We start from the raw sequence: 13,426 nt of genomic DNA, 5'->3' as shown, positions 1-13,426 counted from the left end.
AGCAAACAAATGGACAGAATGCTGACAATGCAAACATTCTCCCCCAGTCAAAATGTTTTGATTTGTTCTGCATTCCGTCCATCAATTAATTGTATGTCTTTTGGTTTCTCGCCCTAAGTGTGCCAGGTATGCCCAGATGTGGGTCCTGGGCTCACTGTGCCACTGGAATCAAGCTATCCTGGCTGAAGAGGGGTGAAACCCCAAAACCGGTCCTAGGATGCTTGTTTCCAGTCCAGGGAGGACCAGGCTTGGCAGTTTGGGCTGGACTGTTCCCATGAGGCACAGGGTCAAGACTGATTTGCATATGGCCAGGTCTAAACTGGGATGGCATGGTGAGCAAAATAATGGTGGATTTAACCCAGATCTCTTGACTGGAGGTGAATGTTTTGATTTGTTCCACATTCCGTCCATCAATTGTATGTCTTTTGCGTTCTCTGGTCTCAGCAGCCTTTTCTTCCTGGCTATGCTACGAACTAGGTTTGAACTTCCTGGAGGCACGCTCTACCTAAAGAAAGCTCTTTGGTGTCACAGGCCATGTAGATCTGGGCAAAGATCAAAAAATCATCCGTGTCTTGGCCACCCTTCCGTTAACTCCGCGTCAAGAAAAGAAGCGGAGGGTTTTGTTTGTGGTTTTTTTTTTTAAAGATTTTTCAGGGGTGTGTTTAGATAAAAGATTTTTACAAAAGCCTTGATTTCGATTTTGTTTTTTTATGTCTAGCATTAGCAAAGGCTGTTAGGTGTTATCATTTTTTTATGTTTAATATGCTTGGAGGAACTTTCAAACCGCCCTGTTCATCCGTTGGTCTACTCCTGGCTCGATCTTCTATACCGACCGCAGCGCCGAGACACCCAAGGGTATTTGTGCGCTCTACAAATTGTGTAAATAAATAAATTAGTACGTAATTTACGTTTTTCTTGGTCCCCTCCAGCATGAGCACTTGGTCCCCTTTCAAGAGGAGCACATGAAAACACAAAGTTACCGCCAGTGTCAGGGAATAATGTAGTCAAATGTGTTTTTTCAGAGCAAAACTTTTTTTGTGTTAATATAGTAGTTAGTTGACGGCCCACTGGCAATACAGTTTTGCAAAACCCTTGGGGAAAAAAAAATTAACAACAAAGCAAGAAATTGTCTACCAACGCCTGGCTCACTGGTTTTGGCAGTGCATGTTACCCCTGGGGAGGGTGTTTCACCCACAAACTTTGCTCTGTTTATGTATTTAAATTCACCTGCGCTATGTATTCCCTCGGTGGGTTGCAGTGGACTGGAGAAGTCTGCCAGTCAGAGTCCCCTTTCCATCTGGAAGGAGCGCTGAACTTTGAACCGCTGGAAGGTACTTGGCTCAGTGTATCTGCTCTTGCCATGCGGGGAACGGTGGCCTCGCGCGGGCTTAGGCATGGTGCACATGGGCCTCTTGGGTAGTATTAAACAGCCATAGTTGAGATGCAGCGGACCTCTCCCATCACTAGGCCCGTTTTCCGCTGCACAGGGAATGACCATTGCTGTAGAAAAGTTGTAAGAGCACGGCGAAATGCAAATACTTGCACACAGGGCTTTAAGTGGGCCGGGTCTGAGCACCGGCAGTTATTTTCAGGGGGCCTCGAAACGGGTCTCTATCGGGCTCTATTTTTGGGCCTCGCAGAGGTAGTCCGTTCTTTTTTTTTTTTTCTTGGACCGCAGTGAGAGCATGCACATCGATGTGCCTTATCGGCTTTTTGATCTCGGCTGTGATGTGAAACCTCTTGCCGAGTTGCTTAGGGTCTGTGTTTTGGTATTACTTGCAGCGTGGCAGCCCCTGCATAAGATAACAACATGACACCTGTGATTCGGCAGCCGCTGCAGTTTGTTGTCTCTCGCATAGGAGAACTTGGCCTGAAAGGCAGGATTCGGTTGGTTCCCGGTCAGGTTAGGGTTGGAGTCTCCGCAGCTTCACTGACAGGCACGGCGTCGGAGGGTATGAATGAAACGCTCCCAGCCCCTGGCCCCGCTTCTCGCCCCAGGAGTCCGGGTTTGTAGCTAACATCAGAGTATTTCCGCTACAACATGGTTTTCTCCTGTCAGGAGGACGACGCACTAGCTGGTGAATCTTAACGCAGCGAACAGACCATTGTAGCCCCCCCACCCCAGCCATCACTTGTGCGTCCACCAGACGTACCATCTGTGCAAAAATAAGACTACGTCGACGTTTTAAAAAATATATATATATACGTGGCTATTAGCTAGCTGGTGCAAACTCTTTTTATCATGACAGCTTTCTCAAGAATCCACAATACGGTTGCAGCTTGCATGTGCGGTGCGTCTTAATTGATCCCGCGTGCACTTGGGACAGGGCCGGTTCTATGATTTGCGGGGCCCTGGGCCAAAAGGGAATGTGCGAGGCCCCTTAAGTGACCCTTTGCAAGGAAACCATTCAGAGACACTGCGGGAGGCCCATTGTACAGTAGTTTAGTGCCCCCACAGTTTTAACTTTCAGCCCACAAGCTATTCTCACTTCTTCAGCCTGATGGGTGTAAGAATTGCTTGTGGGCTGAGAGTTAACACTGTGGGGGCGCTAACATCCTGTACAATGGGCCTCCCGCAGTGTCTATGAATGGTCACCTTGCAATTGGGACAAAAGGAAGCGTCTCCCTCCCCTAGGTCTCCAGACAACATCCCTGAGAGGCCCAGGGAGGGGACCCCGGGGACCTCTCCCATGGACCCTAATTGGAAGGAGACAGGGAAACAGGGCACACGATCAGTGCGGGCCCCATGCTGGTAGGCTGAGTGCGAGGCCCTGGGCAGCTGCCCACACTTCCCATGCCTAGCGCCGGCCCTGTGGGGGAGAGAAAGCAGGCAGCGGGCAGCCCACTGGGGCTCCTCCGGGTGCACGTCACAGTCCAGCTTCAATTATACTATTATGAAAAACGAATAGTGCGAGGCGATTATCAAGTTTCTTAATTAGGTGATTATGGGGAAGAGAAACGGTGGTACGGATCACATAAGAACGCAGTATATCGGATTTTATAAAGTAAATATTGCCTAACCTGCTTATTTTAATTATTATTGTTCCATTACCACTGCTATTATTAATATTATCATCATTGCAAATAATATTTGTTGATAACGATAAACAAAATTGCAATAAAAAGTTATTTTTATTGCAATTTTGTTTTCATCGTTATCAATAAAAGAATGATAATGTAATAGTACTGATGTAAATAAATAAGCATAGTTTTTATGTTGATTCTGCATGGCGAGTAAAGTAGGGAGTGCTCTAATCCGTGTTTACAGGCCCAGCTGGGTTGTGGTAGATGTGATTCGAGGTGTACACCAGGCTGTACTGAAGTAAATGTTCTTCGACAACCTGTGTCACAATTCTGCCTGCATTGAGGTTAGGCGGAATATATTGTGTCATGTCTGTTTGTGTATACTGCAGTTGTTCTCTGAGGAGTCCTAGAGCTGAGGGCTTGTCAGAGCAGGGGGGACTGCTACACTAGTTATCTCTATTTAGACCACGCCCCTACTTAGGCCACACCCCTTTGAGGTTTGACCCGCCCCTTTTAGAGCACCCCCAGTTTTTTTCCCCCACTTAAAGCCCTGCTTGCACAACCATGCATGTCGGGTGGGCTTGTAAATGAAGAGCAGTCCGATGAAGACAACATGCATTTCACCTTCTCTGTAGGCTGTCAGACCGTTGAGTTGTGTGTTACTTTATCTTCACTATCTTATGCTGCAGCAATAATTTGCATGTTTGTCTCGGTGCGCCGCTTAAATCTTCTTTGATTACTACAAAACAAAGGACACGTTTAATAAACGTGTTGTAGAAAGGAAATAGAGCTTTTAATTCATGAACCTGATACCAGCCACCCACTTAGATTCCAAGTTTTGTTAAACCATATGTTTTCAAATTAGCCTTTGGGTCTGCTAATGGAGTTTTTGAACGTATGATTTCATGGAAAATTACGATGTGTTAAGTAGTTAAAGTTAACTTGGAATGGTTTCTTAGAGAGGTTTATCTAGTGCTTTCTCCCCGTGCACTCTGTTTTACAATTAATAAGTGACCAAAGTATATTCTCATTTAGCCTCCACTAGGAATTGGTTACTTGTCCATGTTTGTGTTGCTCGTTTGCGCCCACCCTCGTAATTTAATTCCTTCTGAAAAGTTTCTCCCCCGATGCTTTACATGCTACTCTGAGCAAGCTGAATCTAGGAGAACAGGTTTGCCCTCAATTTGTTTTTCATAATTGTTTGGAGACGCTGTGATTCCGTTGAATGCTTCGCACCCTGAGTCTTTCACCGCGGAAGTACCAACTTAGTTTACAGAAAGGACATACTTTAAAATCCGGAATCAGGCATGTGGTGAATAATTTACTGTCAGAACTTGGGACAGAATACTATATTTTTTGCCTTTTGGCTGATGTTCAGACTAGCGCAAATTCCTGCGGCTGTGTTTTTTTCTCGTCAAGCTCTGTGGAAGACCAGTCTAAACTCCGCCCTCCCCTTCCTTGCACACACCGAAGCCGATATTAGTCGCAGTTAGCATAAAGGAGTCTTTATACTGGCTGCAGGGCGGACTGTGTGCCGTCCTGCTGCCGTGCCTCCGCTCCCCCACTCCCCGAGCGTGCTGAATGCTGAAAGTGTATTTGCTTTCCTCTGAAGGTTGCTAGCTGACCTGCAGGTCCGCGGCGGGGGAGGGGCGAAGGAATACCCGGACGGCCGTAATTAGACCCGTGGGCAAAGTACAGTGCTGCTTTCAAGTCCTCGCGCTGTAACTCCGCACAGCTACAACGCTTTGTTTTAACATATTCAGTGATTTGTAGCGCGCCAGCTTTAAGAATTTAATCTGAAAATGTGAGTAAAGTTGTGTTTAGCATATGTGGCCTTAATTTAAACCTCGTTTTTTTTTCTTCTTTTAGCGCATGAAAATCCCAAAAAGCGATTGCACTACGGAAGTCCACAACTTCAATTTCTACGTATCAAATGTTGGCAAAGATAACCCTCAGGGAAGTTTCGACTGCGTCCAACAAACTGTCTCTAGGTAGGTGGCATAGATATTTTCGTCCCATTACCTTGTATACGTCGTGGTTTACATTAAAACGTACAATCTCTGCGTTATTTCCGTTTTAAACCACACAGTGGTAGCTTGTCATCTTTGGTTCGTGCAGTTAAAATGTAAAGTATGCTGCGTAGACTTGTTCATAGCTCTGAGTACTGTTTTACTGCACGGATTAAACGTACATGAACTGAAGAGGGAACCATGGCACCTGTCACTTTTTTCAAACCCGTTCAAACTTTCCGAGGCTAGCAACAGATGACCGTTATGTTAACGTCAGCTAACAGTATAGAATACAATCGCTAATGTAGTTGCAGTGCTGCAGGTTTATAAAACAAACAGTAAAACGGCATATCTAAGCCATATAGATTTGGTGTAGACATGTTTTCTATAGCAATCGAAAATAAAACATTAAATAATACTAACTACTGTATAAAGTAACGTGAAAAATAGTTCTCACCCATGATTATCCTTTTTGTCTTCACCCCATTTAATATACTACCATTGGGTAGCAGGGTTTTCGATCACTTTCTTAAAAGCCCTAAATAATACATGTGTAGTTCTGCCAATATCATCATCACACGCATCCCCTCATTTCAATCCTGCATGCACATTGTCAGATCTCCTTTGACCAGAGGCCTCAGAACTCTGCCTCCTCACTGGTACATTTCAATAGTTTGTTGTTTAGTTTCAAAGAAACAATTTCCCCATACTTAAGTCCCACCTGATATTTTGATAAACTAGTGTTTGGATTCAGCTAGTGCTCTAAATGCATTTCTATTTAGTCCCACCGGAGATGCTCGGCGACTTGTTTCGGAATAATTGAGGCATCTTGTGTCCCTTTTGAGAGCTTTGTTCAGTTTAAGTAAGGTAGGTGGTTTATTCTATCCAGAATACAATACAGTCCAGTCCACATCTAGTGCACGGCCTTTCTTGAAAGGAAATGACACTGTAGAAACATTATTTTTTCTATGCCCGTTGTGAATCTTTCAGTGGACTCGTATGAGACTGAAGTATTGTATGCTGAGGTGTCCCGTATCCTACAGGCCATCTAGGACCTCCGATCCTCCTTTGAGGGAAAAAGTGGTGAACTTCGGGCCGATCTCTAGTTTATGTGGAAGATCCCTGCAATACGGTGGAGAGGGTCACGGCTATGGAGGGTTGGATATCTGAAGCAGAAGACTCCTTACAGACCTGTCCATTAGAGGTGACATCTCTGCGCTTCACAGTGGCACGCTTGGTGGCGCAAGTGGAAGATGCGCAGGGCTCTCCAGGTGCAACAACATTCAAGTGGTGGGAACTCTGCAAGAGCTGAACCATACAGCTTTCGTTGCAGCCTGGCTCCATTTGTGGTTATCTCCAGAGTCGGTCTCTGCCTCCTTCATAGTTGGAACGTGCCCGCAGGTCCCTGAATACCACACCTCTTCCTGGGTCTCTGGCAAAGCCCATAATTGGCCGCGTATTGAATAATGCAGAACATGCCACATTGCAAGCTTCCTGTGCGAAAGATCCATTGCACTGCAAATCATATTTTCTGACTACACCCTCAAACTACAGCAACAAAGCTGCTCCTTCCAAGGCTTCGAGCCCTGGGCATCCAGTACTTGTTGCTTTTTCCTGCCCGACTGAAGGTGCTGTTCGGGGGCAAATCCCTGTGGTGTGTGCATTTTTTTTTTTTTTTTTTTTTTACATGCCCTAGGCTGCCTGGGAGTGGGCGGTAGACTGGCCTTATCTGGAGGATAGTGACACGTGGAGCAGACTTCTACCTTAGACCAGGAGGTTCCCGCAAAGGGGAAGAGACTGCAACCGTGGAGTAGAGGGGCCCGGTGTGGAGGAGGCTCTGGTGGCCCGGTAGGGTTTGAGGTTCACAATCTTCATACTGCCTCTGATGGTGATGCCCCATTGACTAACAAGCCTGCTGTGGGGGAGGGTGGTAGTGGGGGGGGGGGGGGGGTCTCCTGGTTCCATTTGGCCCCCCTGGAAGAAGTTCGTACTGGTTCTTGGTCTTACACTCCCCAGGCTTTAGCCCCTTCGGTCATTTATGTGACAATTTGTTGGTTAATCTGTGGTTCACTTGCAGTATGTTTGCTTATTGCGAGGACGGCTTTATCAGCTTGGCTGGGTGGTTTTAGGGCCTTGCTCCTCACTGTATGGGGAGGGTTATTCTAGGGTATATAATTTCCAACCTTCGGGTGGAGGCTGGGTCTCCTGTACGCACAGTTGGCATCACCCCAGTGTTGGCATCTCAATAGGTACTTCTGGCTTTAGAATTATGGATGCTTTAGTGTTGGGAGTTATTCTAGTTTATTTTCTTGTTCATACACCACTTGCAGCACTCACGATTACGCCCATGATTTGGTTGCTCACTACCTTTGTCCCTACCTTATGCTCTGCCGTTTCCATGGTGGATGAAATTGATTGGGGCCTGGGTCCTTGCAGCTCCTCACCTAGAATATTAAAGGACTACTGATAGGTCTTGCGTAAATGTGAGTCCTATTGCATTGCAGCTTGTTTTTGTGTAGCCCTGCTGGTTATCAAGGGCCCATGTTCTGTCTTTAGAAGGGCCGGGTGAATACCGCTCTTTGAACCTGCCGCCGACCAGGAAAAGCTGTGTGTGAGTTGTTTACATTTATTTTTGCCTTTTTTTTTTTTTTTTTTTTTTTTTTATAGCGCATACTCGATCAGCAGATTTTGGAGTGCTTTACATGCATACATTAGAGAAAGACACATACATTTTTGGTAAGTGCACGGAGATTTATTTATTCATGTCGGAGCGAGGACAGTCTTGCGGGCGGCCCACAGTCTGGGCCCTGACATCTTGCTTCTGCAGGACACCCATCTGGTGGAAAACAACTGACCCTTCTTGACTTGCATGGGGTAACAAAGGTGTTTCACTCTGGGTTCCTTTGATGGTCCAGAGGGGTTTCTATACTGTTAAAGGGTCACGTTCCAGTCCATTATACACACAGACTTAACATTGTAAACTGGGTCGGTATGTCGTCAGTGTGTTGACATGAACGGTTGGAACGCTCGTTTGTAGTGGCAAGGCCTTCCACGTCACCAATGGGATTGGCCCTGTTCATGGACTGGCTGGGTTAAAGAGATGTGTGGTGATTTTGTCACCTCTCGGCGAGGGGTTATGTTCTTTTTTCGTCTGTACACAAGACCTCCTGACCTTCTCTAGACTAGACTGCTTCCTCCACCCCAGGTCTCATGGGGGGGGATCTGCAGGTATGCATTACCCCTGCTAGTGCCTTGTTTCAATCCTAGCCCCAGGACAAGCTAATAAAGTTGGAATTACGTACCTGATAGCTAGTTTTACTTCACTTCCTCACTATTTTAGTTTCTTTTGCGCTGCGCAGCTCACCCCACCTAGCTTTTTGTCCCTCATTGTTGGATTTAGTACATCCAAGACTAGGAATAAAACATCCCTGAGCTCCTTCCTCTCAGAGAGGGGGTTGTAGCCTGTGGCGAGACTAGGTTTTTCCATCACAAGGAGAATCCCAATGATGAAGCATGCCAACTTTGGTGGGAGAAGGATTTCGTCCTGATAAAGGGATATCCCCAGGGGTTTATCTTTGATGTTGTCTCTGCTTTTTTGTTAATGTTCTAGACCCAAAGGTGGTTTGTGGTGTTTCCATTTGGTTATGCTAGGCAGGTCTGTGAGCCATAGCATCTGTAGGGTGAGTAATGCATTAGCCCTTTCAAGGTACCATGTTGAGAGTGCATTGATGTAGATAGACTTCCACAAAGCCTTCAACTCGGTTGGGTGGTCGTACTTGTTCTAACTCTTGGCCAAAATGAATCTTGGACCCTTGTAGATCAGCTGCGTGAAGCTCCTATATACAGACTTAATTCCGTGGGCGGCAACGTCTGCGTCTTTTAGTGTTGAGCAAGGTACCCAGTGCGGTATGTCCTCTCACTGCTCTACTTTGTGCTGGTTGTTGAGCCCATGGAGAAGTGGGCCAGGGTAGATGCGCTTTTGAGGGGCGGGGGGTTGTAGTGTAGAGGAAAGGATTGCATTGTATGCTTATGATGAGCCCCTGTTCCTGATAGATGTTCATCGTTCAGGGCCCCATCCATTACAGATGCTGAAGGTGTATGCCGATTTCTCAGGTCTTTTGGTGAATCTCGTAGTCATCGGTGTACTTTGTGGGTGACTGTTTCCCAGAGCCATTATGGGCGGCGGATCTCTAGATTCTCCTGCAGGGGTTCTGCTACTTGGGGGAGCCTACATCACTTCAGATGCAGCTTGGGCATTTGGAGCGAAACATCCAGCCTTAGCTTGGCAGACTGATGGCTGACCTGAAGTTCTGGGGCTCTCTCCCTCTTGGGGAGATTGGCTATCTTTGAGATGATAGCTCCTCGTTTGCTCTGCCAAATTCAAAACTTCCTGTTTCCTGTCCCAGCATCCCTCTTCGTGCACATGAACTCCTTTCCGCTGGGTTTTCTGTAGAATCAGGGCTTACCTCTGATTGCGATGTTTAAATGCTGCAAGTCGACCTACGATGGTGGCATTGCTACACCAGACGTGATCCTATTACAAAGCTGCCCGCTAGCTGTCCTGAATGACTTGTGGTTCTGGGGGCTTCAGAGACCCAGCATACGCTTCAGAGGGGTGGGTGCTAGGGGAATACCCCTCCAGCATTTACTGTATGGGGGCATCTCCTTCACTGTTCCCTCTAGTAACAGGTGTTGTCCTAAAGGTCTGGAAGGAGGTGGTGGCCTCTCAGGGCTGGATGGGAAGAGTTACCATAGAAACTCCTCAGTGGGTGGGCATGGCTGTGCACCAGACGGCTGAGCTGCAGGGATTTTGCCGCTAGGACCTCATTGGTATCTTGCAGCTGAGTGGTGTATTCCAGCATGGTTCACTTAAACCCTTTACTGCTCTTCTGGAGGAGTTAAGTCTACACCGGTCCCATACCCTTACACCCCACGTCGGGCATCTGGCCGAGGTCCCAGAGTTCAGCCCCCTGGAGGGCAAGTTGCGTCGCCTGGACACTGCTGAACATCAAATTCCTAACGGAGACAGGTAGCTGGTGTCCACACCCCAGACACCCTTGGGCCCCTGTGGGAGGCATGAGCTCGTGTTTGGGCTCCTTGCAGATGACAAAGGAGGCGCTGGCCTCTCCACGTGAGGCGACCCATCGCCTCTCAGTATCGCTTAATACAACTGCGTTATATACACTGGGTCTACTCTATGAGGGAGACTATGGAGGAGGGAGCAGAGTGAGCACCAGCTGCTTGTGCTGCTGTGAGGATATGGGATATTTATGACAGTTTGGTGCTGCGGCATTCCGGCACCCATATGGGGAGGGGGGCAGGGGGGTGCTTGGCTGCTTGGAAGGTGTGCTGGGATTTGCCCTGCAAAGGCTTTGCTGCACAGCACAGAAGGGGGTAGACTGTAAACAATACAAATGCGCCTTGCTGTGATTGGTCAAAATCAACTAAGAAAAACACCTGCCTGGTTTATATAGTTGTGGGCCTAGAGCAAAGGTGCCTGGATAAAGAAATCACTACCTGGAGCTGAATCGGCAAAATGTTTACATCATGAAATCACAACATTGTTAAATAGAAAAATATATTTTTTTATTAACAGTTTTGAAAGTTTTTTTTTTATACATATAAAAACATTAAATAATGAAAAAGGAAGGATATACAACGTGTTTGTTATACAAAGTATTTTTCAATGTCTCACACCACTATATTCATGCACACATACATTCATTCCATCAACAATCGCACTATCGTATAACGGTTTTGGTGGTAAGGCTTCCAGATGAGATTATATAGGTGGTTTGCTCATATATCGTCCTGTTTGAAGATAGGGATAATATAGAGTGAAATATGCCGAAAGTTCAAACGCCAGCGGGCGTTTCGGTGTCCGACCCAAGACAGGTCCTCACCTTCATCAGGGCGAAGACGGTAGATAGTGGGGGACATAAACCAAACTTTAAAACTAAATCCAGGATGGTACTTCACTAGATGGGTATGTATATATTCAGAGTTATCTGGCCGCTAGTCCAATCCAGGCAGCTGGTTATAGCATGAAGAGTTCTGTAAAGTATTAGACCCAAGGATCAGGTAGGGTTGGAAGCAGAAAATGGTGCTTGTAAGAAAAATGGCTCAGGGCGGCGCAGATAGTTCTAGGATTTTCGACAGGGTGGGGAATTTGTGCAATCCGGTTTCCACACACATATAGGTTATTCAAAAGAGGTTCCCCGCAGCACGAGGCATTCGTCAAGATAGTAATTCTCGTATTCAAGGCAGCAGATAATTTCTAACGATAGAAGTTCCTCCATGTGGTGACAGCCGATCGCGGGTCAACAAGGCACCAAAGTCGTCCTGGATTGGGCCTGGTTATTGCCTAGAGGGACATTGCGAAGGCATGAAAGGATGCCCTGGCCCCTTCCCTTGAAATTTGGATGGGGGGGTGGCTTGGATCGCAGTATGGGATTGGAACACCCAATTTACATAGCCAAGTGTTGCTCCAGGCAATGTTGCATAGTGTGGGAGGGATGGGCAGCCTTTCGTGGGATTCAGTTGGAGCCATGCCCCTCACAAGAGTGGTCCATGGAGGCTGAGGTCAGGGCGTTTACTACATGATTACCGTGGAGCAGGGAGGAGAGGGTAAGATTGGTGGCACAGCAGGTGTTGTGTTTGAATTATTACGAGCTGTGGTGTGGTCTGCGTGTTTTTCTTTGTTTTATTGTACTGTATGCTATTGGGGGGTATGCACGGCAAGGATGGGGGCTCAATTGGTCCAGTCAATTGGCTTGTGTGGTAACGGGCCTGTTTGGTTTCATTGTTTTGCATTCCTATCGCACCAAAAATGTAATATAAATGTTCTGAGAAAAAAAAGATTACTCTTTCACAAATGAGCCTAATCTGTGTAATGGAGTAAAGAGTGGAAGCTCTGCCCACTCCCCTGCCCCTCTTTTTTTTTTTTTTTTTTTTTTTTTTATTGGCTTGTGTCTTTGTCCTTTCTAAATGCTGCCTTCCGATTGGTTTATAGACTTAGTCCCTCCTTATGATGGCCATGCCGTCACTGGTATCCTTCCATGGCTACTGGCCCCATTACTTAGTGTTGCAAGGTATGTGGTATTCAGATTGTGAGCACTATTTTCTTCCCATGCCTTGCTGCACCCCCACCTGAACTCCTGTTAGTGCCTTCTCGGCCTCTTGACGCCCGCCCGCACTTGCTTTTGTGTAGCCCTGCTGGTTATCAAGGGCCCATGCTCTGTCTTCAGAAGGGCCGGGTGAATACTGCTATTTGAACCTGCCGCCGACCGGGAAAAGCTGTGTGTGAGAGTTGTTTAAATTTATTTTTGCTTTTTTTTTTTTTTTTAATAGCGCATACTCGATCAGCAGATTTTGGAGCGCTTTACATGCATACATTAGAGAAAGACGCATATATTTTTGATAAGTGCGCGGAGATTTATTTATTCATGATGTCGGAGTGGGCGGAATCAAGGCTGCTCTTGTTCTAGGACTCCGGTTGCTGCTCCTGCTCGGGTATTGCTGCTTTTTCTTCCTTTCTCCCGTCTATGTTCTGCTATTCACTTCTTTGCATTTGGTTATGGTGTGCCAGTTTCTCCACTCTCCCCCACCTCCCCCTGTGACAGGCTGCCCTCTCCTGGATGCTCCCCTGCCTCTTCTCTGTAGGGGGGGGGTGCCTCATCTGATGGCCTTGCGATGGGTTGTTTGGAGGGGACGGGGGGGGGGGGGGGTAGAGCTGTCCTGAGGGAGGGTAGGCTCTCACTGATTCCATGGATTTGGGACTGGGAACCCTTGTTGCGAGCATCTACGTAGGGCACACTCCAGTGTGTGCATTGTCCCTAGAGTGGGGAAATGGAATAAAAGTGCATGATGCCTTTTACTGTGCTATACTGGGCACCCACCATAGCTCTTTACATTTGTAAACTTTTTTTTAACTCTATGTTAATTCTGAACAGCTAAACTGAAGAACACAGGCTTGTAAAACGTGTTTTTGCTTTATAGTTGTAAGGAATACACTAAAGAAATGTGGTCTATTAACCTTTACTAAACCGCCACATAATTATAGCGCACCCTTTGCATTTTCTTACTCCGTGCTGTGGTAATTGGCACGCATTTTAGTGGCCTTGTACAAAACGTTCTAGAGTGAGTGAGGATTTAAGAAATCCGTGTGAGCTGCACTTCAAGACAGTTTAGCTCAGACTGGGCGATTGTTGCTGCAGCCGGGAGCCCAGCGGTCGGTTTATGAGTCTGTGGCACCCACATGCAGTGAATGCACTTACCCGGGGGCACCATCTGTCGTGCGCCACCATTACTGGGCAGCAAGATCTTCCCAGGAGTAGCGCTGTCACAAGCACTTAACTCTACCCCCTTCAAAGGAACCGTGCCCCCTCCTCTTT

General features: G+C 46.9%; 1 protein-coding gene across 2 annotated transcripts in view; it reads left to right on the top strand.

The window, feature by feature from the left end:
* ELL2 (elongation factor for RNA polymerase II 2) overlaps nt 1-13,426 on the top strand; it is a 269,731-nt gene that overhangs the window by 121,081 nt on the left and 135,224 nt on the right. The window contains exons 1-2 of one of the 2 annotated variants that reach the window (XM_085632503.1): nt 4,489-4,716; nt 4,894-5,015. In XM_085632503.1, coding sequence (XP_085488629.1) covers nt 4,897-5,015 — 119 coding nt within the window. In that variant the 5' untranslated portion in view covers nt 4,489-4,716; nt 4,894-4,896. Of the gene's footprint in view, nt 1-4,488; nt 4,717-4,893; nt 5,016-13,426 lie in introns of those variants that run through there. The other variant, XM_085632502.1, reaches the window with a different exon arrangement.

The sequence above is a fragment of the Triturus cristatus genome, chromosome 2_1 (genome assembly GCF_964204655.1).
Source record: "Triturus cristatus chromosome 2_1, aTriCri1.1, whole genome shotgun sequence".
NCBI classification, from domain to species: Eukaryota; Metazoa; Chordata; class Amphibia; order Caudata; family Salamandridae; genus Triturus; species Triturus cristatus.
This window is presented reverse-complemented; position numbering and strand designations above follow the sequence as displayed.